This window comes from Theropithecus gelada, chromosome 2 (genome assembly GCF_003255815.1).
Source record: "Theropithecus gelada isolate Dixy chromosome 2, Tgel_1.0, whole genome shotgun sequence".
NCBI classification, from domain to species: Eukaryota; Metazoa; Chordata; class Mammalia; order Primates; family Cercopithecidae; genus Theropithecus; species Theropithecus gelada.
In genome coordinates, this window is record NC_037669.1 from 177,385,723 (window position 1) to 177,410,371 (window position 24,649).

The 24,649-nt window shown below is 39.0% G+C and overlaps 1 protein-coding gene across 1 annotated transcript in view; it reads right to left on the reverse strand.

Annotated features, from left to right (window-relative positions):
- GADL1 (glutamate decarboxylase like 1) overlaps positions 1-23,470 on the reverse strand; it is a 136,874-nt gene extending 113,404 nt beyond the window's left edge. The window contains exons 1-8 of the mRNA XM_025377390.1: positions 23,254-23,470; positions 19,432-19,604; positions 14,916-15,042; positions 12,571-12,661; positions 8,719-8,825; positions 7,874-7,989; positions 2,343-2,422; positions 2,166-2,220 (exon numbers count right to left, since the gene is read on the reverse strand). Of these exons, the coding sequence (XP_025233175.1) occupies positions 2,166-2,220; positions 2,343-2,422; positions 7,874-7,989; positions 8,719-8,825; positions 12,571-12,661; positions 14,916-15,042; positions 19,432-19,604; positions 23,254-23,470 (966 nt within the window). The remainder of the gene's footprint in view (positions 1-2,165; positions 2,221-2,342; positions 2,423-7,873; positions 7,990-8,718; positions 8,826-12,570; positions 12,662-14,915; positions 15,043-19,431; positions 19,605-23,253) is intronic.
- Between the last annotated feature and the right edge of the window lie 1,179 nt (positions 23,471-24,649).

Here is a 24,649-nt window from a genome sequence, read left to right on the forward strand (position 1 = left end):
ACATGGAAAGCTCTACAGGACAAAGAACCTGATCTTTTCAACAAATCAATGGTAGTGGGGGACAGAGGAGGGAGGAGGAAGCCATAGATCAGAAAACATTTACATTTGACATATCAACCAAATGCAATTTGTGAACTTTATTTGAATCCTTAATTCAGACAAGCCAACTATTTTTTTAAAAGGGCAATGGGGGAAATTTTAATATACACCGAAGATTTGATATTAAAAATTATATTTTAAACAAAAGTATGGTATGTTTTTAAAGCGAGTATATATCCTTTATAAATATACTCAACTATTTATAGATCAAATGATATTATGTCTAGGGTAACCAATCTAGTGGTGGTATGAGGGAATGTGGTACAGATGAAATAGAAAGGAGCCTAATGGCTGTTGATTACGGAATGGGTATATGAAGGCTTATGATATTAGTCTCTTGGTTTGTGTGTGTGTTGGTTTTTTAGGAAACATTTACAATTTTTTGTAATGAAGTTTAAAATTTAAGAAGTGGGGAATAGGGAACGGAGAAAGGGAAGAAGGAAAGGAGAAATAGGGAGGGAAGAAAAACAATCATGACACAATTAATATTCCCCACCAAGATTAATAATATATGCAAATTATTTTTGATAGGAATTTGTGTAGAAAGAAACTAAAACTAGAAAATATCTGCAGTTCTCAGCAGAACGAACTTACAAGTTGTTACTCAGAATTATACCCGAGTCAAATCTGATTACGTAAACCATCAGATAACAATCAAGTTCACTTGTCATTGGAATGTTTAAAAAAGAAATGTAGATGAAGGACACATACCTGAAGTCATACATCTGCAATAATGGCAGAAATTTTAAATACAGAAGTTCAAGCCAAATATTGTGATCTAGCATTCCCCAGGGCTAGGTGATTTTTATGAAAACTTGAAAAAAAAAAAAAAGTACAATAACAGAACTGTAATATTTGAACTTAAAAACATTTAAAAACCCATCCTTGTTAGAGGATGAACTCCTATGAGGATAGATACACGTGTATCCCAGCTCAGGAGCCAGGCTTTTTATTTTTCAGTAGTCATGCCTGACTTTGTTGCTACCTATTAGAAAGTTACTGGAGAATAGACTCAAGCTCCATTAGCAGGCAGCGGTGGGATGGGAGAGAAGCAGCAGATCTAGCAGGCTTTTGGTCCAAAAAGCAAAATGGCTGACACCAAAATAATGATACTTTTCTTTTTTTTTTTTTGAGATGGAGTCTTACTCTGTCGCTCAGGCTGCAGTGCACTGGTGTGATCTCAGCTCACTGCAACCTCCACCTCCTGGGTTCAAGCGATTCTCCTGCCTTAGTCTCCCGAGTAGCTGGGATTACAGGCATGTGCCACCAGGCCCGGCGATTTTTTTTGTGTTGTTATAGAGACCGGGTTTCACTGTATTGGCCAAGATGGGTTTGGATCTCCTGACCTCATAATCTGCCCGCCTCAGCCTCCCAAAGTGTTGAGATTACAGGTGTGAGCCACCGCACCTGGCCTAATGACATCCCTTTTTAAAATGCAGGTGTTAAGGCCAGCCTTGGCTGGAGCCATAGCAGGTGCACAGAGCCATGCCTTGCTTTCTCCAATATTTCAGTTTTAATATGTTCTAGCAGCTAAGGAAGAAAGGACGTTCTGCCACTGAACTACTAGATACAGACCCAACAGGGGGGTGATAGTAATAGATGGGTTTTTGGGTTGGAAGCAACCTGGGAGAATAGGTTGGTCAAGAAATCGGGAATCACCCTGAATGCAGCCCAGAGACAATCGGTTTGTCCTGCAGATTTCTCAGAGGGAGGAGTTACAAGGAGAGGAGATGCTGGGGCCCTGCTGGAGAGACTGGGTTCATCCTTAGAGCTGCTTCTAGCCAAGAATCCTGAATACGGGTGATTTCATTGTTTTAATAGGCTCCAGCTACCTGGGAACATGAATATCCGGGAAACTCCACAGAACATGGAGAGCCAAGCACTTGGAAATAGAACATCTGTAAATGAGTTTTCCTATTTTAATTCCAACATGCTCTCTTCTCTCTCCCACACACACACAAATGGTTTTGGCTGTTTGCATTCTCTCCTTGCTATTCTGTCTCTCTCATAAGTGCGCGCGTGCACACACACACGTTATCTCTCCCTCTTGCTTTCTCCCCTCTCACCTCTTTTCTGGCTTGCCAGACTTGCTTCTCCAGTTCCTCCGGTATCATTTTACCTCTAAGGGACAAAGATTTGAGACTTTCAGTTATGTTTTGTAGTTAACAGACAATGATACTGCTTTATAAACCGTATGAATTTTTCCCTCCACCCACCAGGCTTCCGGATCCTGTCCCCATTACCTTCCATCTGTTTCCACAAAGCAAACATTCTCAGTGCCAATCCCAAGAAAAGAGGCTGCCTTCTTCATGGAGTAATGACACTGAATTAAAAGGGACAGTGGGGAACGGAGAGACATGAATACATGGCACAAAAAAGCATTGCTTATTATCAGAGGCAGATGAAAGTCAGTATGGCTGAGCATAGTCTTTGGGACATCATTGCATAAAAAAGAACTTTAATTGAGCTCCTTAGCATAGTGGTTGAGAACATTCACTTTGGGGTCAGAGAAACCAAGATTTAATGTCAAGTTTCCAGTTACAGCTATGGAATCTTGAACAAATAATATACACTCTCCAAGCCTCAATTTCCTAATCTTTAAAGGGATCATGCCAATAATGCCTACTCCATCTGCTTGTGATAAGTGGGTTAATAATATATGTAAAGGGCTTAGCACAGAGCCTGGCACATGGAACAAACCAGGACACTGGAGGCTGTTTTCCATCCCATTGAGAAAAGTAGTTTCTCCTGATGCTACCCCTAAGACTTAGTATTAATGGAAATTTAGAATCTAGTCCACTGCTGACTTGAAACCCTCTCAGGAGAGGGCATGACTCTATCTCAAAGATTGCAATCACAGGCTAGAGAGGAATTTAATTATTTCTTAGAGCAAACAATGAGTTATAGGTGCTGATCAGACACTTGACCAATCTGGTTTAATACTGAACACAAGACTGAAATTAAACACAAGAATGTGGCTAAAATCATAAGAACGAGAGTACTAATAGACAAATCTACTCAGCTATGGCATGAGTGAGGCTAATAGGTGAATATGGAATTAAGTCTGGTCTATTTCATATTGATAAATAGTGTGTGCTTTACATTATTGGGCCTTCTCTATACTACATGAAGCCCATAAAATAATTAGGATGCAAACAATGAATATGTCGCTTTTCATACATTAGTGAGGACAGGTGGTCAATTAATTCTTTTTCATCCCAGAAAATGAGGGTGCTAAAGGACATCATTGTACCAAAGAAAATCTTAGTAATTTGTAGGTATGAATACATTAAAAGAGTAGTCATGCCTTCACACTTCACTTGATAATATTCCCTCAAATGTGGTAATTTTTTCCTTTTGTCAAGAGAGTTTTATTGGGAGCTCTTTTTTTAACTCTGTAAAAATAAATGCAGAAGTAACATCAGGAACAATGAAACCATTCTAAATAATTAATTTCCAAATATCAAATAGGACATGTCCAAAATGCCTATAGGATGCTTTTATTTCAGGTTGTTACAAGACCATATGCATACTGAAGAGTAATGATGTACATGAAAGTGTAGTTAATTCTCTACTTGCTCCACCAGCCTATGCTGATTGGCGGTAACCTGCCTGCCATAGCTAAGGTGACATAGCTTGGGTGCGTTATTTCTCACCAGAGAGTTGGGCTCTGGCAACCAAACAGCTATTGATTTCATAATGATAAAGGCTAGCCTACCCCACTGATATCTACCTATAAGGAAAATCACAATGCTCTCCCCCTGAGAAATAGCAAAATATCTCCAACCAATGAATCTGCTGAATAAAAACCTTGTAATCAGAATAAGAATAGTGGAGCTCTCTTTAAGTACCTCAGTGCAAATTACAACCCAATGTCAATCTGAGATAGACAGATCAAAAAAAACTCGGCAAAACTGAAGTTTAAATATCTGAAAGCTTCAGAGAAGGAAGAGTCCTGGAAGGGGAACAAAAGAAGGTGATGCTTCAGACATGCTGAGTAGTTTCAAGGAAAGGAAAAACCTAGAAGGCTGGAATTCAAAAGTAACAACTGCATTTAGAAACAAACAGTGGCTGTTTCTATCACTGGCAAAAGATAAGTCGGTTGTTCTAAGACCCAACCTCCCCATAGGTTTCATAAATCTACAGAAGACGAAAAAACTCTCAGTGGGTGTTCCTTTCTATAAAGGTAAAATGGCAAGTGCCTACATGAAACACAGCATTGAGCCGGAGTTTTACTTTCTGGCTCCCACAAGGATTTTTTTTCTATGACCTTGAGCTGCTCAATGAACTGCTGCTTTCTCCTCAGTGTACACTGTGCCCTGGACACCTGGACTCCAATGCTGACTAATTTGATTCTCAAGTTAGCTGGTAGAGAGAACGGGGTATATAAATGTTACATTTTAGAGAATGAAGAAAAAGAGTTTCCGGGGGATGTCTCTAAGAACACACAGCTGGTTTACTTCCCAAAGAGGCCAGAACCAGAAGCCAGATAGACTGAACCCAGACTCATGCTCTGTGAGATGTCCTACGAAGCACCTGCTTGCCTGTGGAGAAGACCTGCAATCACATCCCATCGCGACTCAACCTCTAGCCCTCACTCAGCGATCAGGAGGAAGTGAAGGAGGCACCTTAGGGTGCACAATTTAGAGGCATGACCCTGAGACACACCCTAGATACCTACCTCACTTGCCTCTCCCAGCCCAAGCCCTGCTAGAGAGGAGCTAGGCCATTGATTACTGGCCTGGGAGGTAAGAGTTTCTTTTTCACCCTCGCTTTTTAGTGGCAAATCATGATCACTACTTTATGCTAATTCCAGAAGTGATCTGAAATATACAGGAACTTTACAAACCTGGGATTTCTATACACCCATGGAATTTATATCAAAGTGCAAACCAAGTCATAGATTTATTACTTTTATTTCTCCAAAAGTTCCCTTCTCTTAGATTCCCATTTAGCACTAGATAGGCAACCTTGGATATACTGACAGTGCAGAGGTTTTTGTCATGATCTTGCAGGTCTCTATCAATAGTAGAATTACAATAAAAGCCTAACGCATGCAAAAACACCTTCAGTGGTGGGTACATATATTCTGCACTTGATGGTGCAAGATAGAGATGGAGTAATTTGGGGTAGCACAAAAACTGGAAAAGATCACCTAATAGAACAGTACTGGGCCATGGACCAAACCTCTAAAAGGAAATAAGGGAGATATAGCAAAAAGACTAACGCAGAGTTTAAGACTGTTTAGTAAACACAACCTTCTTTAATTCTTTAATGAAATAGATTGATTTGTTGTAATAAGTAGTAAAGGCAGTCAATAAAATATGAATTAAAATAGTGCAAATGCTATAACTTGACTCTTTGAGAGAGCAGGGAAAGGAATGAGCTGCAAAGTAGTGTTTCAACCAATGGAGTGAAAATATAAATTCCAGGCTACAGTGTGCTCGAAGTGATGTAATTTTTCTGTGGAATTCACACCTAGTTCTTGGTTTTTCTGGCTCCAACTTCTGCTGGCATGTTAGCCAAGGCATATATTTTGCCTCTATTTGGAAAATTTTTGAAAACCACTTAGTTCTGGTTTCACAACCACATAAGGTTTCACTTTCTTTTCACTCCCAATTCACAAGCCCCACCTGTTACTGATCTTTCCCAGGCATCATCTTTATTCTAGGCTTCCATATAATATCTTTCCCCTTTCCATGGTAATTATTCCAGAAGAACTCCAGCAAGCTTTAAACCAAATAAAGAATAAAAAAGGCAAAAGTGTAAAACCTGAGCTGATAACCAGGGAGCCATTTAATCAGCTTTCCCACGCTTGGAAATAGCAGTTTGAATGCAGAAGAGACTCTGCATTTATGGTCCACTGGGGTCCCTCACATTGAAATATCCAGGGCTGAAGCATGAAGAAGGAAACTCTATTCCATAATAATCCCAAATAATCAGGTACTTTTTTTTCCAGCTGTCCATATTACCAAACATTCTTTTGGTACAGAAAGAATGTCTTATGAACAAGAGCCTCGAATGGCTGAGTTAAGAATCTCAGGCTAGATGATTCCTCCCAGTTGCCTCCCATCACTCAACCCCCGCTTTGCACTTAGTGCTGAAAGAACCAGAGCAAAGGTCAGACAGGGCAAGAGGAAAACATGAGAGTGGTCATATTTTCTCCTACTGAGGAGAAATTAGTGCACAATTGGTCCTTTTGCAATAAGAATCTAACTTTTGTATTTAGAAGAAAATGATAGATATAGGAAAGCCCAGCTGGAAATAACAAACACTCAGTTTTTTATTTTGCCCACTTCATGTTAGTGACAGGATACCTGGTATTACCTCAGAAGGTAAGAAGCTAAACTCATTCTACCAAGAACCTGGGTGATGAAGCAGTGGTAGAATAGACAGAGGCATCCACTGGAGTCACACAAGAACAGGAAAGGGAAAAAGTCTCTTCCATATAAAGGATGCACTTAAGCTGTGCCATCTACTTCTGCCCACCTTGTTGTAGCTGGATCATTCTCCTAGTAACAATTATATTTAATATTTAAAAAAATCTATTATGTCCCAAATGCTACTTTACATGCAATTACTCATTTAACATTTGCCAAAACTCAACTAATCAGCAACTACTGTGTGGTTGCTGGATTGTTCTAGTGGTTCCAGTGGTACTCTGTTCCATGTATTCAAATCCTCTGCCTGGTGACTTTACGGCAAGTCTCCCCATGAGGTGGGGTCTTTCTTCCCACATCTTGGATCTGGGCTCACAGATGGGACTTTGCCAAGAAAATGAGGCAGAAGTAACAATGGCCGGTTCCGAGGCTAAGACTCAAGAGGCCTGATGTGTTGCCATGCCCTTTTACACCTGCACCATTGCCATGAGGACACACCTAGACTGACCTGGAGAATGAGAGACATATGGAGCAGAGAGGCATCACTGGAATCATCCAGGCTGAGCCACTCATAGATGGGCCATCAGCCAGCCAACCCCTAGACGTGGAAGGGGGCCCAGCCAAGAGCAGCAAATTTGCCCAGCTATCTTGAGACTTAAAAGAGATAATATACAGTTATGGAATGATAACTGTATATTTGGGGTGATTTGTTGGTTATAAGAGCTAAGTGATAAACTTATTTTTACAAATTTAGGAAACTGAGGCACAGAGAAATTAACTCACTCAAGGTTACTCAGATAGTAAGTGGCAGAGGCAGGGACTGAATCCAGGCAGCCTAACTCAAAGCCAATGCACTTATTCACCATCTGACCTCCTAGTTGAGTAGAGAGTAAAATAGAAGAGATTGAGAACTGTGGCAAAATCTCTCTCTCTGTGTGTGTGTGTGTGTGTGTGTTTTCGTTGTTACTGTATATCTTCCTTTTCCCTGGAAAAGTAAGATACACATCCCTTATATTAGCCAATCAAAGCAATCATTTTACAAGGAAATGTGAGTAGAAGACATAGCTGAGATCCATAGTGTTCATCTAAATACTGACAAATAAGACACTCAAAAAAAACAAGAGATTCACAGAGATAGCACTTTCAAATTAAATATTCTTTTCTTAAAATGTTTTTACAGACTATACACTTTAAATAAAGGTAATTACACAAAATTGGACCAAGCGTTACAACATCAAACTCCTTAGAATTTACTTTGGAATGAAATACTATGTTATACTGCAGCATATCAGTCACATGGGTATAGGACAAAATCGCATCAGGAGTCCTCAAACAAGCCCTCTTAAATATACATTCTCAGAAAATCTATATTCAACACAAAAAATAATTTTTACCTCTGCAGATGTGAAAAGGATTAATCTTGGCGAACCAGACAGCCCCTTTTCCTTAATATCAGGACAATATTTGTATCTAGCTAAGTTCATTGCATACATATTGGACACTGAGCCACCTGCAAAAACAAAATTAAAATGGCATATTTGTAGCATGAAGTTATAGCTCACAAAATGCTGAATACAGTGGAAAGCATGGATGGCCATGGCTGCACTAGTCTAATGAAAAATCACTGTGAAAAGCACATGAGCAGCGATCTCCCTGCTCCCACTACTCTGAAGATTTTATTGCATACCCTAATCTCTAATTCCAGAACTTTTATTCTTAGAAAAAATAAATTTTGGTGTATTTTCATGACAGGGTTTTTTTCAAATCAAAAGTCTCAATCTGTCAGCTCTGGACTTAGAGTCAGTACCTAGGTCTCCATAGTTAATATTCTTTCTGTCACCTAATCAATAAAATTGAAATAATATTTGTCGGTCTCTGGCTCCAAAAAAGGACTACAGGATAAACAAATGTAATTCAGAAATCTTCTCAAGTAAAATTTGATTTTAAAATTTAGGGGACTTATAGCCTTTCCAAACTTCCAGCAACTGATCAATTCGTTTGTGTTAGATATGAATCCTAAACTGTAGGCATCTCATTCATGAAGTATGTATGTCACTTATTTAGCATTAATACAAAATGTGATCACTCTGGAGAAAGGCATAAGCTAGATTCTTAGCAAGTAGAATTATTAATATCCAACTTTTTGTCATGTATAAATCTGCAAGGAGTTGTTCCTCATATAGGTAAATTTTTATGTGTTTGTATTGGAAGATTGATATCAATAACTAATTGTACTCACCTGGGTTAAATATTCCATCCCCTTCTTTCCAGCCAATAAATTCAATCATTTTCTTCAGAACCGCTTCTTCCACTAACAGAAACACTGGGGACACCTCATACGTATAACTAGATGGATATAAAAAACACTTCACTTCTATGACTAGAGTCAAAACATTCCTTTGGTGTCCCAAGAAATGCACACAGAGTTCTATTAAACCAAGTGGCTGCTGAAGTGTAGGCAGTCTTTGGAAATTTATCCATTGAAAATAGACAATTACTCCATTAGTGACAGCACTAGTCATGGTTAGATAAGTGCCAATAGCTTGTGGCCTTAGGGATCTGCAAGCTGCTGCAGCAGTCTTACTTTCTAGAAAAACCTCAATTCCATGAGGGAGAGATAAGGGCAACGCATTTGCATCCTATGTATTAGCCATGGGCAGTGGCCATTTCACTCTTTGGATGCTTGGAATACTGCCTTGGATGCTGTTGATGGTCAAAGAAAATTCATTGTCATGGTAACCAGGTTTTATCAGATTACCACCGTGAGTACGCTAACAGTCCCCTCTAGATATTCTAAGTGGAGACTACTCCACCTGAACCAGGGTTTCCTCTACACTCTCTGTCTGTATAAATGAGGAGTGTTCTGTGAGACATCTCTTAGGTGATAATTTTACTGCAAAGCACTACCCAAATCCCTTGTCAGTGTAGGATTTGTTGCTCGGGCTGGAATGCTGTTGTCTCAGAGCATTGCTGTTTTAGCCCCTTTAGAGATTGCCTCAGCTGCAGGGAGCTACCTCCTCCAGGGTCACATCCCTTCTTGTGATGGTCTACACCTGATGACTGCTGGAGATGTAAAGGCCTGGCTGTCTGGGCCCAACTGCAGACCACTCTTGAAGGGCCACTGTAGTTCCAGAGATCTCCGAGCATCAGCCAAGATTGCCATGGAGGCTGCATGGCAACTTGCCTCCTATCCCTGCCCTTTCTTGCATCCTCCTCCTCCTCCCCAGGTCACTCATGTTGATCCCAAGGGTACTCCTTAATAAACATCCCACTCACTAAACACCATCTAGAGCAGCATTCCTGGGAACCCACATTGCAACAATCACCATGCCTTGTTTGGTAGTGTTTGAGTATTTTCTCTCTCTCCAGACAACTTGAGGGTGACTACATATCTATGATCTCCTTCTCAATTAAGGGATTACATTAAATTGTATCTGAATAAATGTGTAATCTAAATGTATAAGCAGATACATTTAGATTTATAGTCACAGAATTTAATGCAATTATTTTAACATCTGGAAAGGAAAACTTTGGGATTGAGGCATAAAAGTTGGTCATCTATGTATCACCTACTATTTATCACCTACATATGTGTCAAGAACTCTACAGATATTATGCCATCTTACAAACATAGATTCGGCCGGGTGAGGTGGCTCACACCTGTAATCCCAGCACTTTGGGAGTCCGAGGCGGGTGGATCATGAGGTCAGGAGTTCAAGACCAGCCTGGTCAAGATGGTGAAACCCCATCTCTACTAAAACTACAAAAATTAGCCACACATGGTGGCGGGGGCCTGTAATCCCAGGTACTCAGGAGACTGAGGCAGATAATCATTTGAACCTGGGAGGCAGAGGTTGCAGTAAGCCAAGATTGTGCCACTACACTCCAGTCTGGGCAACAGAGCAAGACTCTGTCTCAAAAAAAAAAAAAAAAATTGTTTTTCAACCATGTTATGAAACCAGTGTACATACACCAAAAGTGTGAAAGAAAAGCATATATATTTATGTGAACCTACAAATATATATAAAAGTTATTCACTTTTTCATAATAAAAATATTAAGCCTGTCTTTGAAAACTGGCTCAATTATAAACCTAGGAATCAGCCTGGAGGTGGAGGGGAAGACAAGATAGAACACACTCATGGGCTGGCATATTTTGAGTGGATGGTTTAGCTTAGCAGCAATTTAACACTTCTTTAATCTGAAATATTTAGAGATTTTTGAACTTAGATGAAGAGTTAGAAAACCTGGCATATACAAGAAAAGATTGAGAAAGGTATACAATTTTACTGTCTCTTCTGACTTACCCTCCCTGTAACTGATTGTAACCTGGTATCTGCTCTCATCACTCCAACAAAACATCCCTAAAGTTGCCAGTGACGTCCATGTAGCTAATCCAGTGGATGCTGTTTAGGCTCTTAGTTGAATATTCAACAACATGTGACACTAGGCACACTCTCCTCTTGGCTGCCACAGCTAGCCTTTTGGTTTTTTCTTTCTATTCTCACCATTGTAAGCTGACCCTGTTCTTCCTAACCGTTAAATGTTAGATGTCCTCAACGCCCAGTCTTGAGCCCTCTTCTCTGCCCACTCTATACTCTGTCCCCTGGGCAGTGGTTCTTTATCTTGGCTTCCCATTGAAATCATTTTTTGAACTTTGTAAATATATCAATGCATGGGGCACAGCCACAGAAATTCAGATTTAATTGGCCTGGGTTGGCACCCAGGTATCAATACATTTTTATAAAATTCTCAAGTGATTCTCATGAATAGTCAGGGTGTTGAATTACTGACATAGGAAATCTCATCCACTTCCACCATTTCAATTACCATCATTTCACTGATAATTCTTAAATTTATACCTTTCATATAGACATCAGAATTCCAGGCCCATATATTTCTCAGCTTAGTTCCTATGTATTCTTGGATATTTTAAAGTCACTGGAAACTCAAATGCCCACAACTGAAAATGGATTGCTTGCTCTTGCCTCCTTCACCATATACTTGAAAACCAGTTCCCTCTCCCAGTGCTTCTTATTTCTATGAATGATATGACCATGTACCCAGCTATGAAAGCCAGAAGAAACCCAGGCATTGTCCCAGAAACCTTCTCCGTCTTACCATTATTTCCAAGATGTGTATCCCATCCTTTCTGTTTTATTTTCTGAACTCATTCTTTCCCGCTCTATTCCTACCTCTTCTCTTCAAGTCCAAGCTACTTTCCTCTCTCACTTGACTAAAGTAATGCCCTCCTAACGGGTCCTCTGCAACCAACTTATACTTTTAGAGATTTTTTCAATAAGCAAATGGTGGTACCTAGTGATTTAGAAACCCTCAATGGCTTTTCGTTACATTTAGAATGACTCATAAACATGGTCACCTGTGCCCTGTATGTCTGGCTCCTATCTTTCTCTCTCTAGTCTTATTCTCCACTACAGTCCTTGTAACTCTCTCAGCTATACCCACACTGACCTTCCAGTTCATACAGAATGGCATGCTGTGTCCCACCACAGAGCCTTTATACACGTCATTCTATCTATTTAGAACTCATCCCTCACCGTATTACCTAATAACACTTATTCTTCAGTGCCGACTATCACCTCTGCAGAGCACACTTTCCTGAGCTTCCAACTAGGAAGAATTGCCCCATTCATATTAATACTTAGAATACTTTGTACTTTTCCTTCAGATGAGAGTTTGGATTTTATATGAATTTTTGTGGACCACTTCGATTAGCATTTTTATACCAGATATTATGCTCCATGAGGGCAGAGTCAAGGTTTATTTATGTTCAATATGTCTCTCCATCACTTAGCACAGAAAATGGCTTTTCATGCAGGAACAAATAAAAACTTGCCCAATCAATTTTCTCATCTGTTAAGTGGAGATAATAATAACTGCCCTTTCCATCTCACGGTACCACTATTTAAATCAAATAGCTATTTGAATCTGATAAGTATCATAAAACTATTCCATTATTTGCGATGGCACTATGCAAAAGAAACCAGTAAATAGAAAATTTTGAAATAAAATTTCATCTGAAAAGTCTCTAATCCACATTTGGTGTGAAATTTCTATAGCATGGCACTTACACACTTGGATTCAATGCTTCAGTCATAAATCGGGCCACCAAGGAGTAGTAATCAAGTCCAGCATACAATTGGTTGAAAAATCTTGGGTGGTCTGCAAATTTAAAACGGAGTATTCATCTATGCAGCAATTAAAAAAAAACTGATACAGCATTAACATAAATGAATCTTTCAGAAAATGAAAGCAGACACACACACAAGAATTATATATAACATAATTCCATTGATACGGCATTCAAAATCAACAAAGCTAAGGAGATGGTTAGAATTCTAGGTACTTTGTGGAAAGAATTATGGATTGGGAAGGGACTTCAGAGAGCCTCTGGAGTGCTAGAATTGGTCTATATCTAGATCCAGGTGATGGCTCCATATGCACAGCTATGTACAAATTCATCACGCCAAGCAATTATGATTTGTGCATTTTACTGAATATAAATTATACCCCATTTTAAAAAAAATCCAAAACAGGATCATGTACAAGGAAGAACATGTTGAAGACTCATCTCAGAGCCCTTTCTGCTGATCAGTGTTTCTGAGTAAAATCTGAGTTGTCTTTTAAGAGCTTTGATTTACTTGCTTCTCTTTTTTACAACCCAGACCCAAACCAGAACCCTTTAAATAATTATTTGAACACTGTTTGTCCAAGGATCACACGGTACTGCCTTTTTTTCTGAAAATATCAATATTAACTTTTCACTTCATATACATTTCACTTACAACAGAGTTCACCCCAGGCTATGGCACTGAGCAGCCTTTTCATTTTTCAGATTGTACCCATGCAACTGGCGGTATGTAGATGGAGTAAGATGTGACTCACTATGCGGCTTATGTACACTTCTGATTCAATTTGCTTCAAATGCAATTGCCTTTAACAGACAAACAACATCTTGTTCCAGTTTTAATTTTTTCCCCTCCTATAAAAGGTCTCATAAAGGTTCTTGGCTTTACACCATGTGAATAATCACACCATATACCCGGCTAACTGGCTTGACATTCTCAATCACAGGAAGCTCAGCATGACAGAATAAATAGGCAGGAGGTCTATTTCTACATTTGAGTATTTGGGAATCATTTAATTTGGTGACCTCTCATTACAACCTACAGCATCTGGCTTTAATTTATTTTAGTTTTTTTTTTTTTTCTCTTTAAACGAGGGGTTCAATAAAAAAGTCTCAAAAGAAAATGTCTTTTCAGCTTAAACGTGGACAACTTCCTCTGATCTGGCAAAAAAAAAAAAAAAAAAAAAAAAAAAAAGAAAACAAATAGGCACTGCTACAAGTAATTTTAATAAGTTTTCTTAGTTCTGCGTTAATTTATGATTTATTTCCATGGTAACAGGGAAAATATCCAGTAAACTGAAAAATCTACTGCATTAAATGTCATTCTACATTTTTGACATACACTGTAATAATAAGATACATATATCTGCTTTTGAAATGCTAACTGGGTTTTTGATACATACACTAGACTTTCCCAAGGGAATATACTCCAATTATTTTTAGCCAGAATTTTATTATGTTCTTTCCACTAAATTTAGTCCAGTGTCAGAATTTACAAAGTAATGCCTGTATGGTCTTAAGCACTGGATTACCTTTACATTACACTGAGAAATATTTTGGAAGATTATTCTCCCATTTTTGAAACTTGTTCACTGGATGAACAGGATATTAACAGGTAAGTTGGAATGCCACCTCACTGTAAGACTGACGTCCTATCACTGCATGTAGAAAGTTCACAGTTATGACATCACTGTGAAATAATCTTGTCAAAAACTTGGAAAGTATACGTTTGTCTTATATCCATCTAAGGGCTTTTATTTTTTATTTTTATTTTTATTTTTTGATACTGCCAGATTTGATCAAATAGTTTGGCAGTTACCAACTGCTAAGAGTTAATCAGTGTCTTCCAAATCTATTTCTGTTTATATTAAAGATACCTTTTGAACACGTTTTTTTGCATACTCTGGGCCATCAAGACTTAAAATCCCTTAACGAATATATATAATTAAAGTACTATTTGCCACTTTGGTCTAACATAAGAAATAAGTAACAGTGATAACATGTGATCTCGATTACAAATAGTATGTGGGGGTTGGCAAGGAGAAGAGGATATTTACATACAAACACTAACATCAACAGTTTTCCTATCAACTTATCTTTGGCCTTCGCAGTGAATCTGGATTAGGGATTAAAGGGACCATTGCAAAAACGTCAGAACCACTAATTTTTTAATCCAGATTTCGCATTCCATAAATATCGCTATACTCAGCTTTGAGAGGTAAAAAAATGCTTTACAAACATAAGAACTTGTCAGAGGTACAGATCAAGGAAGTAAATTAAAGTTCTTACTAGTTTTGACGCTGTAGCGTATGACATCCCGACAGAGTTCCAATAGTCTATGGGGTGGCTCGCCTGAGTCTCTCATCTCCAAATCAAGAAGCTGTTTCAGTTGCTCAGGAGGCCTCCATTCACACACCTGGAGATTCAACCACAACCCAAATTGAGTATCCACCATAGCCAGGTATTGAGAGGATGTTAGAAATATGGACTCTACCATTACAACGTCTGGGCACTGGGAGATTTAAACATGCAACTACAGTTCAGACGAAAAGAACTATGACAGTAATGTAGATGTTGATGGTACCGATGAGGGGTGCCATCTTAGATTTGCAAGGTTAAGGCTGATTTCTTAGACACACTGATATCTAACTTGTTACATAGAATAAGAGTAGAGTGAACCAAGTAAAGTTTAGGGAGGTTCTAGATGGAAGTGACAGAAGTAACAGAGACCAAAAGTAAAATTAAAAAACATAAAAAATTCGGATCCTATGGCACATCTGAAAAATCAAGTACATTTGGTTTGGTTAGAACATGGATTTTTGAGAAACGGAGGAAATAAATAAAACAGGAATGCTGAAGTAGTTTTCTCTGCGTGTACCCTTCCCTATGCAGTCTGCTATCAACCTTGCAGCCAGAATGATCCTCCTAAACTTAAGCCATGGCCATTCCTCTACTCAAATACATCTGATGGCTCCCGATTTCTTTCAGAGTAAAACCTGAGGTCCTTACAAAGACATAAAATGATCCTTTATGATCTGCTTCTCCTGGTTTCATTTTTTCTCTAGTCTCATCTGGGAGTACTTTCCTTCTGGCCGACTCTGCTCCTGCCACCCTGGCCTCCTTGTTGTTCTTAACTACATGAGGGATGTTCCCATACTGGGGTCTCTGCACTGTCTGTGCCCTCTGCCTAGAACGTTTTTCAAAATATCCTCATAACGGAATCCCTCACTTATTTCAAAGCTTAAATCAGAAGTCACTTTCTCAACAACAGCAATCCTGCCTCCCTTACCCAAAATTAAAATCTAACCATTACCTCTATCAATCCCCTTTAACCTTTCCTACTCTTCCTTTTTACAAAGCACTTATCACCCTCTAATATACTGTTATTTACTGTATCCTACATAATCTCCATACAAGTAGATCTTTTTGCTCACTGATCCCAAGTGACTACCACAGAGTCTGCACATAATAGTGCTCCATAAAGATGTGTTGAATAAATGAATGAATAAACAGATAAACAAGGCTCAGATCATAATGGACTTTGTGACATATTTACAGAGTTTGCACTTGGCTCTAAGGAAGCCATTTAAATGTGTAGGACAGGGGAATGAAAGAATCATATTTGTGTTTGGGGCAATAGCTTTAGTTGTTATGTGGAGATTCCAAATAAAATTTGAAATAAGAGTTTGCTGTAATAAACCAGGCGAGAGAAGGTGATGATCTGGATGAGGGTCAATGCTGTATTAAGTATGTAGTTTTTAAAGATATTTAAAATGCAGAATCACTAGAACTTGAAAATCAGTTAGATTTTGAGAGTGAGATGCATGAGCCAAGGATCATTTCGAGGTTTCTAGCTTGGACACAAGATTGGATGGCAGCAATGGGGAGAGCAGGAGAAGGATCTGGTTGGGGTGGTGTGGGGATGATGAGGTGTAAGCATGTTTAGGACAAGGCACTTTCAGAAGATCCAAAAGTTATATAGCAGTTGATCTGAGGCTCTTGCAAAAGATCGAGGACAGAGTTCCAGGGATATACTATGATAATATAACAGTAGATGATGTGGCGCAGAGAGAACCTACAGCAGAAAAGAGAGGAGCAGAATCTTTCTGGGCATCACCAACACTTACGAATGGACACAGGAAGAGGAGCTTGCCTGTTCTATGGAGGACATGCCAGAGGGGTAGGGAGAATCCTGAGAGTTTAGTGCTACCATAACCAAGAAGAAAGAATGTTTAGGAAGGAGATGTTCACCACTGTGGAACACTGCTAAGAAGCCGAATTAGATAAAGACTGAAGTGCTCATGGAATTTATCAACAAGGAGGTGTTCTTGGCAAGAGCAGCTTGACTTAGAGAGGTGGGGGCGGAGGCCAGATTGCTTTGAAGTGAGGATGTAGGAGGTGAAGAAATAGAAGGGAGGGAGGGAGTATAGATAATCTCTAAAAATTTTGGCTGTGGAGGGGAGGAGAGAGATAGGGAAGTAGCCAGGGAGTGAAAAGACTGGGAGGTTGAGGGAAGCAGAAGGAAATACCAAGTTGTGCAAGTAGTATGAAATTGAACTCTGATGCTATAACCATGACAGGCCAGAGGTAAATTGGAAATGCCTGAGACAATCAAAAGTAATGGCTATTGGTGCATTCAACAACATGGATGAATCTCAAATGCATTTTGTTGAGGGTGAACAGCAAGACTCAAAGGCTGCTACAATACAATTCCATCAATATGACATTCTAGAAAAGGCAAGTATCAGGGAAAGAAAATCAGTGGTTTCAGGGGCTAGAGGAAAGGAGAGAATTGATTAAAGAGGGGCACAGAATAGTTGTATAACTATTCTAATAAAGATATAGAACAGTTCCATCATGTCGTAGTAATAGTTATGACTTCTGAAACTCATAGAACCACACCCCAAAGGGGTAAATTTTTCTGAATGTAAATTACAATTCAGTTTTAAAAACTGATGAAGAATTTTCTACTAATGAAACTAGCAGTGATCATTGCATCAAGCTTGAGTATGTGTCTGCAGGCTACATTTTAATGGTGCTCTGTTGGATCTCAAACAAGGTAGGTTAAGTTAGTGGTATCAAAACTTCACCTCCTTCCCTGAACTCTAACATAGCTTTCAATCCAACTTCCCGTGGTAGCCTGCACATATATTACATTGTGGTTGACTTGTGGTTCCTTCATTGACAACTTAGGATCTTAAGATCTTCCATTTCTCATCTTATTCGTCCCCAGTGTGAGCCCTTTTTTCCGGGCAAAAAATGGTCCCCTTGCTGTGTTAAATACATCTTGTCCTTTTGCAATGCTCTTTCCATTATTGACCTTCCTGCTTTCTTCCTCCAGAAATGAGTACCCTAAACCCAACCTTTCTCTTCCCCTGCCACTTGCCCTTTACGTTCCACATCTGAGCTCAAAGTACCCACTCCTGAGTGAAATTCCAAAAATCTGCTCCAGTCTCAAAGCATTTCTCACATCCTTACTGGAACCCCCACTGCCTTTTCTAATGAAAACATATCCTTCCAATTAGATTATAAATTCTGTTCAGAGCCGGGCCTTTCTATTGTTTTTCTTTGTATTCTCTAGGGCTGAATATAAAGCCTTATTCATAGCTAATACTCAGTTAATATTTAATGACTGAATAAAGGCCAATAAAAAAACCCTGCCAGAGGAACAGTGTACTCCAAAGTAAAGCAGGTCCAAAGTATTTCACAAGTACAGAGAAGACCAGAAATTATGTAATTATACATATGCTCTCTAGGCAAATACCAAACACCATCAGGATTTTGCCTTGAACATAACTTCCAAATTCATGCATCAATCTATTTTCCTATTAGTTTTCCCAACGGCATATGATCAAAACTTCAGAATAAATATCACCTCACATTTAAAATCTCTTAAAAATGATATTTATTTCTAACTAATATAACTAGAATAAAAATCTCTTCCTTACAACATGTGGTGATAATCTACCTCCAACGTGAAAACCAATGTGATAAAGGATAATTCGGTAATTTTAAGAGGCATATGGAGTAGTTAAGAGTGCAGATCGTATCCCAGCTCTGATACTTGTGTATAATCTTGGGCAAGGTATTCCTTTTTTTGCCTGACTTTCCCAGCTCTAAAATGGGGGTAGTAAATAGTATCTGCCTTTTAGTGCTTTTGAAAGGATTAAATACATAAGGAGTAGTCCTTAGAACATAGTAAGTACTCTTAAGAGTAGATGCCATTGGCAGTGGTTCTCGTATCAATTTGAATTGAATTTGAGCCTGAATTTGAAATCTATAATCAATAATTGGTACCAGAAAGGAGTCAGGCTTAACCATCTAAGATTTCTAGGCTAAATTCAGACAAGCTCTTGATAAGGACCTTAAGATAAATTTAAAATATCTTCACATCCTTTTCTACCTTTTTGCTTGATTTTCATGAGCAACATGAAGAGTGTGCACTAGAAAATGGGGAGCGAAGAGCATTAGAGAGTTGCATAAGTCAGATTAGCAGGTTACTTATCTATGTTATTACCTAGGGCAGAGAGTTTCATCCCTGTGTTTCATGGCCTTATGTGATTAAGCTCTAGGGTCTCAGTCAATCTTCCCATGAATGATGACTGGCAGAGGGAGTCAACCCTTCAGGGAAAGCAGGAATTGCCTGAAGGACAGCCTACATTTTTATATCTGGACATCCTTTTGAGACAAAGGCATAGAAGAAATAAAAACTTGGCCTTCCCATTTCCCTTATATTCAGCCATACTGATTTGGGGAACATCTATCTTTCCCATTTCTGCCATTTCTTACAGGTTTTAATTTTTACCTTCTCATTGACATCTGTAGCTTTCAAAACCACCTCTTCCATTATTAGCCTACAGGCCTCTTCAACAAATTTTTCTCCAGCTTTTGCATCTGTTGTAGGGCCATTCAGCACAACCCCATCCACAAGAACAGCATTCTTCTTACTTGGAATCATCTCTTGCTGATCAACAGCTCCTGGAAGCATGCAAACAAATTGTGTTTGAGATATAATCTAATACATCACATAATGAAGCACAGGGGACAAAATGCATCACTATCCCAGCTTCAAACGGCACATCTTTTAATACATGAAGGCATCATTTGAGGTGTTGAGCTGACGATTTCTTATGACACACAATGGTATGATAGAGTTAAGGAAAATTTTACAAGGAAAGCTCACAATTTATGGATTAAGTAAAGCTACCTTATTATATATGTTACTCTGTACTGGGCTGAGTTAGTCATGGAGTATATGACCCCTCATTCAGTATAATTTCAGGTCTGATGAGGAAAGGTACCATTCACATACACCAATTCCCATGCTAGATGGTGTCTGAAGTTGGGGAAAAAAATGATTTCTGTAATTAGAGTTGGTTCACAAAGCAACTATACCCCTAAAAGAGAGTATATATTCATTGGCATTGCTACACATGCATGAATGATTAAGTGATTTCCCTAATCCTTTCCTCAGAGACAGCCATTACTCTACCACAGGAGAGTTTAAGATGGAGGAAGAAGAGTGAAGCATTTGGAGAAAAGGATGAGGAAAAATCACTTCAGATTTTATCTAGAATTAACACCTCCTCTATGCTGTCGGTGTCCCCTTAAAATATAAATAATACAATATAATACAATAGTTGTTTTAACTTTCAGAATCTGGTATCCTATAATTAAGGTAGCAAGCTTTTAGCTTCATTTCCTTGTACAAAGTCCTTTAGCATTTCTGAGCCCTAGGATGAAGCTTTGGGCAGAGATAAAGAAAATATCACCTGTCCTTACACAATTTGTTTTCTTTAAGGAAGAGATAATGCATTTCCAGACTGAAATAACGAATTGAATTTTATAAAGATCCATCATGTATTTGATGTATCTGAATTATGGAAGCATCTAAGAGGGATCACCGGGTCACCTTCAGCAAAGTGAATATTGAAATCTTCAAAGGCAAAGAGCTAGCTGCTTTCTTCTTGAACTGGCACACATGAATATGTTTCTCCAAATGTATGTTCCCTCTTCCTTTAGGTGTATGTAGCTGTTGGCCAATTTCTCTATGAACTAGATTACAAAGTTTACACAGAAAGTTCTATTTTCCATTCTTGCATCATCTTGTTTCGCATCAGGGAGTGTGGAGGAGCCGAAGAAATGTAAATGCAACTCATTTTACTCATTCTTGCAGTCACCTTTCAAACACATGTACAAAAAGATCTTCGTAAACATAAGCCCACGTCTGTTTCATGCACACAGACACATACACACACGCGCACATACTCTTTCTCTCGTAATTTGTTAGGGATACCATATTTTCCCTTTTAAATCATTCCTTTAAAAAGCAGCGATATAAATATGTCACTGATCTTAATTGTATGTTTTAATGCTATGTTTAAATGTTCCTCTATATTACAGATACTGCTTTGTCCCTGAAAGCCCGTAATTTTTCAGCCATTTTCCACCTGGAGAATGATAGAGGAAAGAAAATGGCACAATGGTTTGTTAAGTCTGTATTAAGTGACTTTAAACTTTTCAACCTTGCAGTTTAAGCACAGGCAAAAGGATGAGACGGAACATGTTCAAGACTGTACATGCCGATCATTGACTAAATGTTAAAAGTCAACATGAAAATCTATATCTGAGAAGAAAGGTTACTGCCTACCCAAAATAGCCCTCCACAAAAATAATGCTGGCAACTCAATCCAGACATTCAACCAATTTCTAGCACAAGCTTTGATTTAATCATATTCTCTTTTTCTAATCAGTGTGTTTCTCCACCTTATAATGTATATGTTCCTTTAATTGTTGAAATTTACAGGAACAATTTTACTGTACCTCACACAGTACCTTCTATTTTAAATCCATCTTAAATATTCCAATGGTCTACCAAAAAAAAAAAAAAAACCTTCTAAATATATGTATTTCAAACACTTCTACTCTTAGTGAGGGCTCTAACAATATTAACATTGATCATACCTTTAGACTCCACCTTCTCCTCAAAGTTAAACGTTCTGATAAAATTCTATGGCTTCACAAACACTTTAATTCTGTTATTGGCAAACACAAATGGTGTCTACAAAAGCACCAGAAAAAAATGTTACAGGAAGATCCCCCAATTGGGGAAAGATGGAATCTGCAGCAAAGGATCAATCTTTTGTCCTCTCACTGAAAGAGGAGCCATTCAGAGCTCCAATGATGAATGTCAGTTCCAGCCTTCACTTTCACATGAAAGGAAACATTTAACATGGTTTAGAGCCAAATGTTGAAGTCCTAGAATTGAGCTTTTAGATGAAAATGCTCTGCACCTGAAGGTACTTTCCTCTCCTCTCAAATTTTCTAGGCCCTAAAAATAGAGTAAGAAAGAGGGCAATTATTCCAAGAACTCTGGTTATGTGAGTAGGCAGTGCTATTATTAAGCACACAGAAAAAGTTAAGATTTTTTTTTAACCTCATTAGTACGATTTCAAGCTTTTATTACCCAGAGAATAGCAGCAGCTCTATAGCCTGCTCAGTCTTTCTCTTTCTCTCACCCTGTTCCTTGTGTGTGTCACACACACACACACACACGATAAAATAAAAAATGTCAACACCCACTCGTAACCAGAATAGCAGTGAAATTTAAATTATCACTGTCTTCACACCAATGAATTAAAAAAATCCCCATAATTCACACAATTATCTAGGAGAAAATACTATAAAAATCTATACAGAATTGGGTCTAGATTATGTCTTGTCTTTGATGGACATATTTCATTTTTATAGCCAGATGTGATAATGTGCCTCTTTCTCCCCCAGCCCAGGTCAAAAAAGGCCCTCTGGAGATTCTAGAATAGGTCAAGCTGTGGTCTCCTGAGGAAGGATATTCAGAATTTTCATTCTAACTGCTAGAGTTTATAGTGGCTCTTAATGAAATCTTTCAATTTGAGGAATCTTCCATGAGGACTATACCTAGGATATGACTGCTTTTCATCACCCCTACTTTTACCACCTTAGTTCAAACCGCCATCAAATGCTAGGGTTACTGCAGTAGCCTCCCAACTAACCACCTTCTTCCACCCTTTCCCCTCATTCTCTGTGGACTATTCTAAACACAGTACCTCCTACGTTCCCTTGAAAAGGTAAATCTGATCACATGATGACTTCTCTGCTTAAACCATTCAATGACTCCTCATCAAACTGAAAGCTAACATCCTTCTGATAACCTCTAAGGCCCATTTCCTTATTACCTCATGGACCTCAGACCTCATCTCGTTACTGTTCTCCAAGCTCATACAGCTCTACCATCTGTGGTCTTTTCACCATTCTGATTCTTTCCTGAAACATCAGTTTCTCAGGGAGGCCTCCCTTGACCACCTCATATGACGATGCAACTACCTCTCTGCACTACTTTCTCTGTTTTGATTCCAGAGCAGTGACTACAATGGGACATATAATACCTACACAAATTTATATATATATATATTTAAATATCTGTCTCTCCAGTAAAGAAAGGTTAAGCTCTGTGAGAGCATAAGTTTGTGTCTGTTGGTTTCACTGTTATTTCCGTAGCACCCAGAAGGTGCCTGGCAGTTTGTAGGAGTTTGATGAACATTTTTTGACTATTCAATGGAAGAAGTTCCTCCTGGTTCCTTCAACCAACCAGCGATAATGTCTTCCTCCTCTGAGATGCCATTGTCTGTATGCCTTTCTGAACTGATAGCACAGCAAGGAGACTGGACCTGATTAAGCAGGAAAAACCTTTGGCTGGGGATGCAATAGACATAGAACACAGATAACGGGATAGAGAAGAGACAGCGGAGGCTGAAAGAACCCGGGGAACAGTCAGCAAGGCAAACCTGGGTTTCTGTTCTCTGCATTATTAAAGGAAACTGTGGCTGAAAGACCCTCCCTTTCCTCTCCTCTCCATTCTTGCTACTGCAGCCACTCTTTCTGTGCTCTTATTTTCTTTATGGTAGTCATTTGACTTCTGAAAGTCAGACCACGGACCACAGGCTCACTCCAGAAACCATACTTCTGAATTTGAAAGCCAGTCAATTCCTTAAAGACTCCAACTTCTGCGTTTTTACTAATTCCTCCCCTCCATAGCTTCCAAAATTCTATATAGGCTCAACTTTTGCTTTGTTCAGAGAGATATATTGTTCTCCCTTGATGAACAGACAATTGAGCTTCAAATATTGTTTCAGATTTTGAGAGATAGCCTCTTCCTTTGACATAGAATTAAATGAATTAATACAGATAATGCCTTAAAACAGTGTCTGGTACATAGTGGGAAGTAAATAAAAGTTAGCTAACAGTACTAAGTAACAACAATACTTATTCAATACATAAATGCCACCAGGCACAGTGGTTCACACCTGGAATCTCAGCACTTTGGGAGGCCGAGGCAGGCAGATCACTTGTGGCCGGGAGTTTGAGACCAGTCTGGCCAACATGATGAAACCCCGTCTCTACCAAAAAGTACAAAAATTAGCCAGGCACAGTGGCACGTGCCTGTGTAGTCCCAGCTACTTGAGAGGCTAAGGCACAAGAATCACTTGGACCTGGGAGGAGGAGATTGCAGTGAGCCAAGATCATAGCACTGCACTTCAGCCTGGGCAAAAGAGTGAGACTGTGTCTCAAAAATAATAGTAATAATAGTACATAAATGCATAAAGGAAACTTGCATGTGATGGTAAGCTGTGATAATGGAAAGAGAGGTCTTCTCAGATTGATCAAATGACCAGGGTAATAAACTCTAGACCAAGTAGCTGGTGAGTTATCACCTCTGGAAGGGCAGGAAGAGAGGACCACAGTGGTTGGGGGTTTCCCTGTGAGAAGAACAGAGCTTCCTCCACCATGTTCATGAATGCAAGATGGTAGCCAAGTAGTTTAACTTAAACTGGGTCGGCAGCTTGCTAGACCTCCTACCTTGTTGCTTTCCACCTTGCACCGTGGTTACCTGTGTAGAGGTTTTAATTATTTCTTATACTAGGTTATAAACCTATAGAAAAAAAGAACCATTTTACTGACCATTCCAGAAACAGAGTTCAGCAACT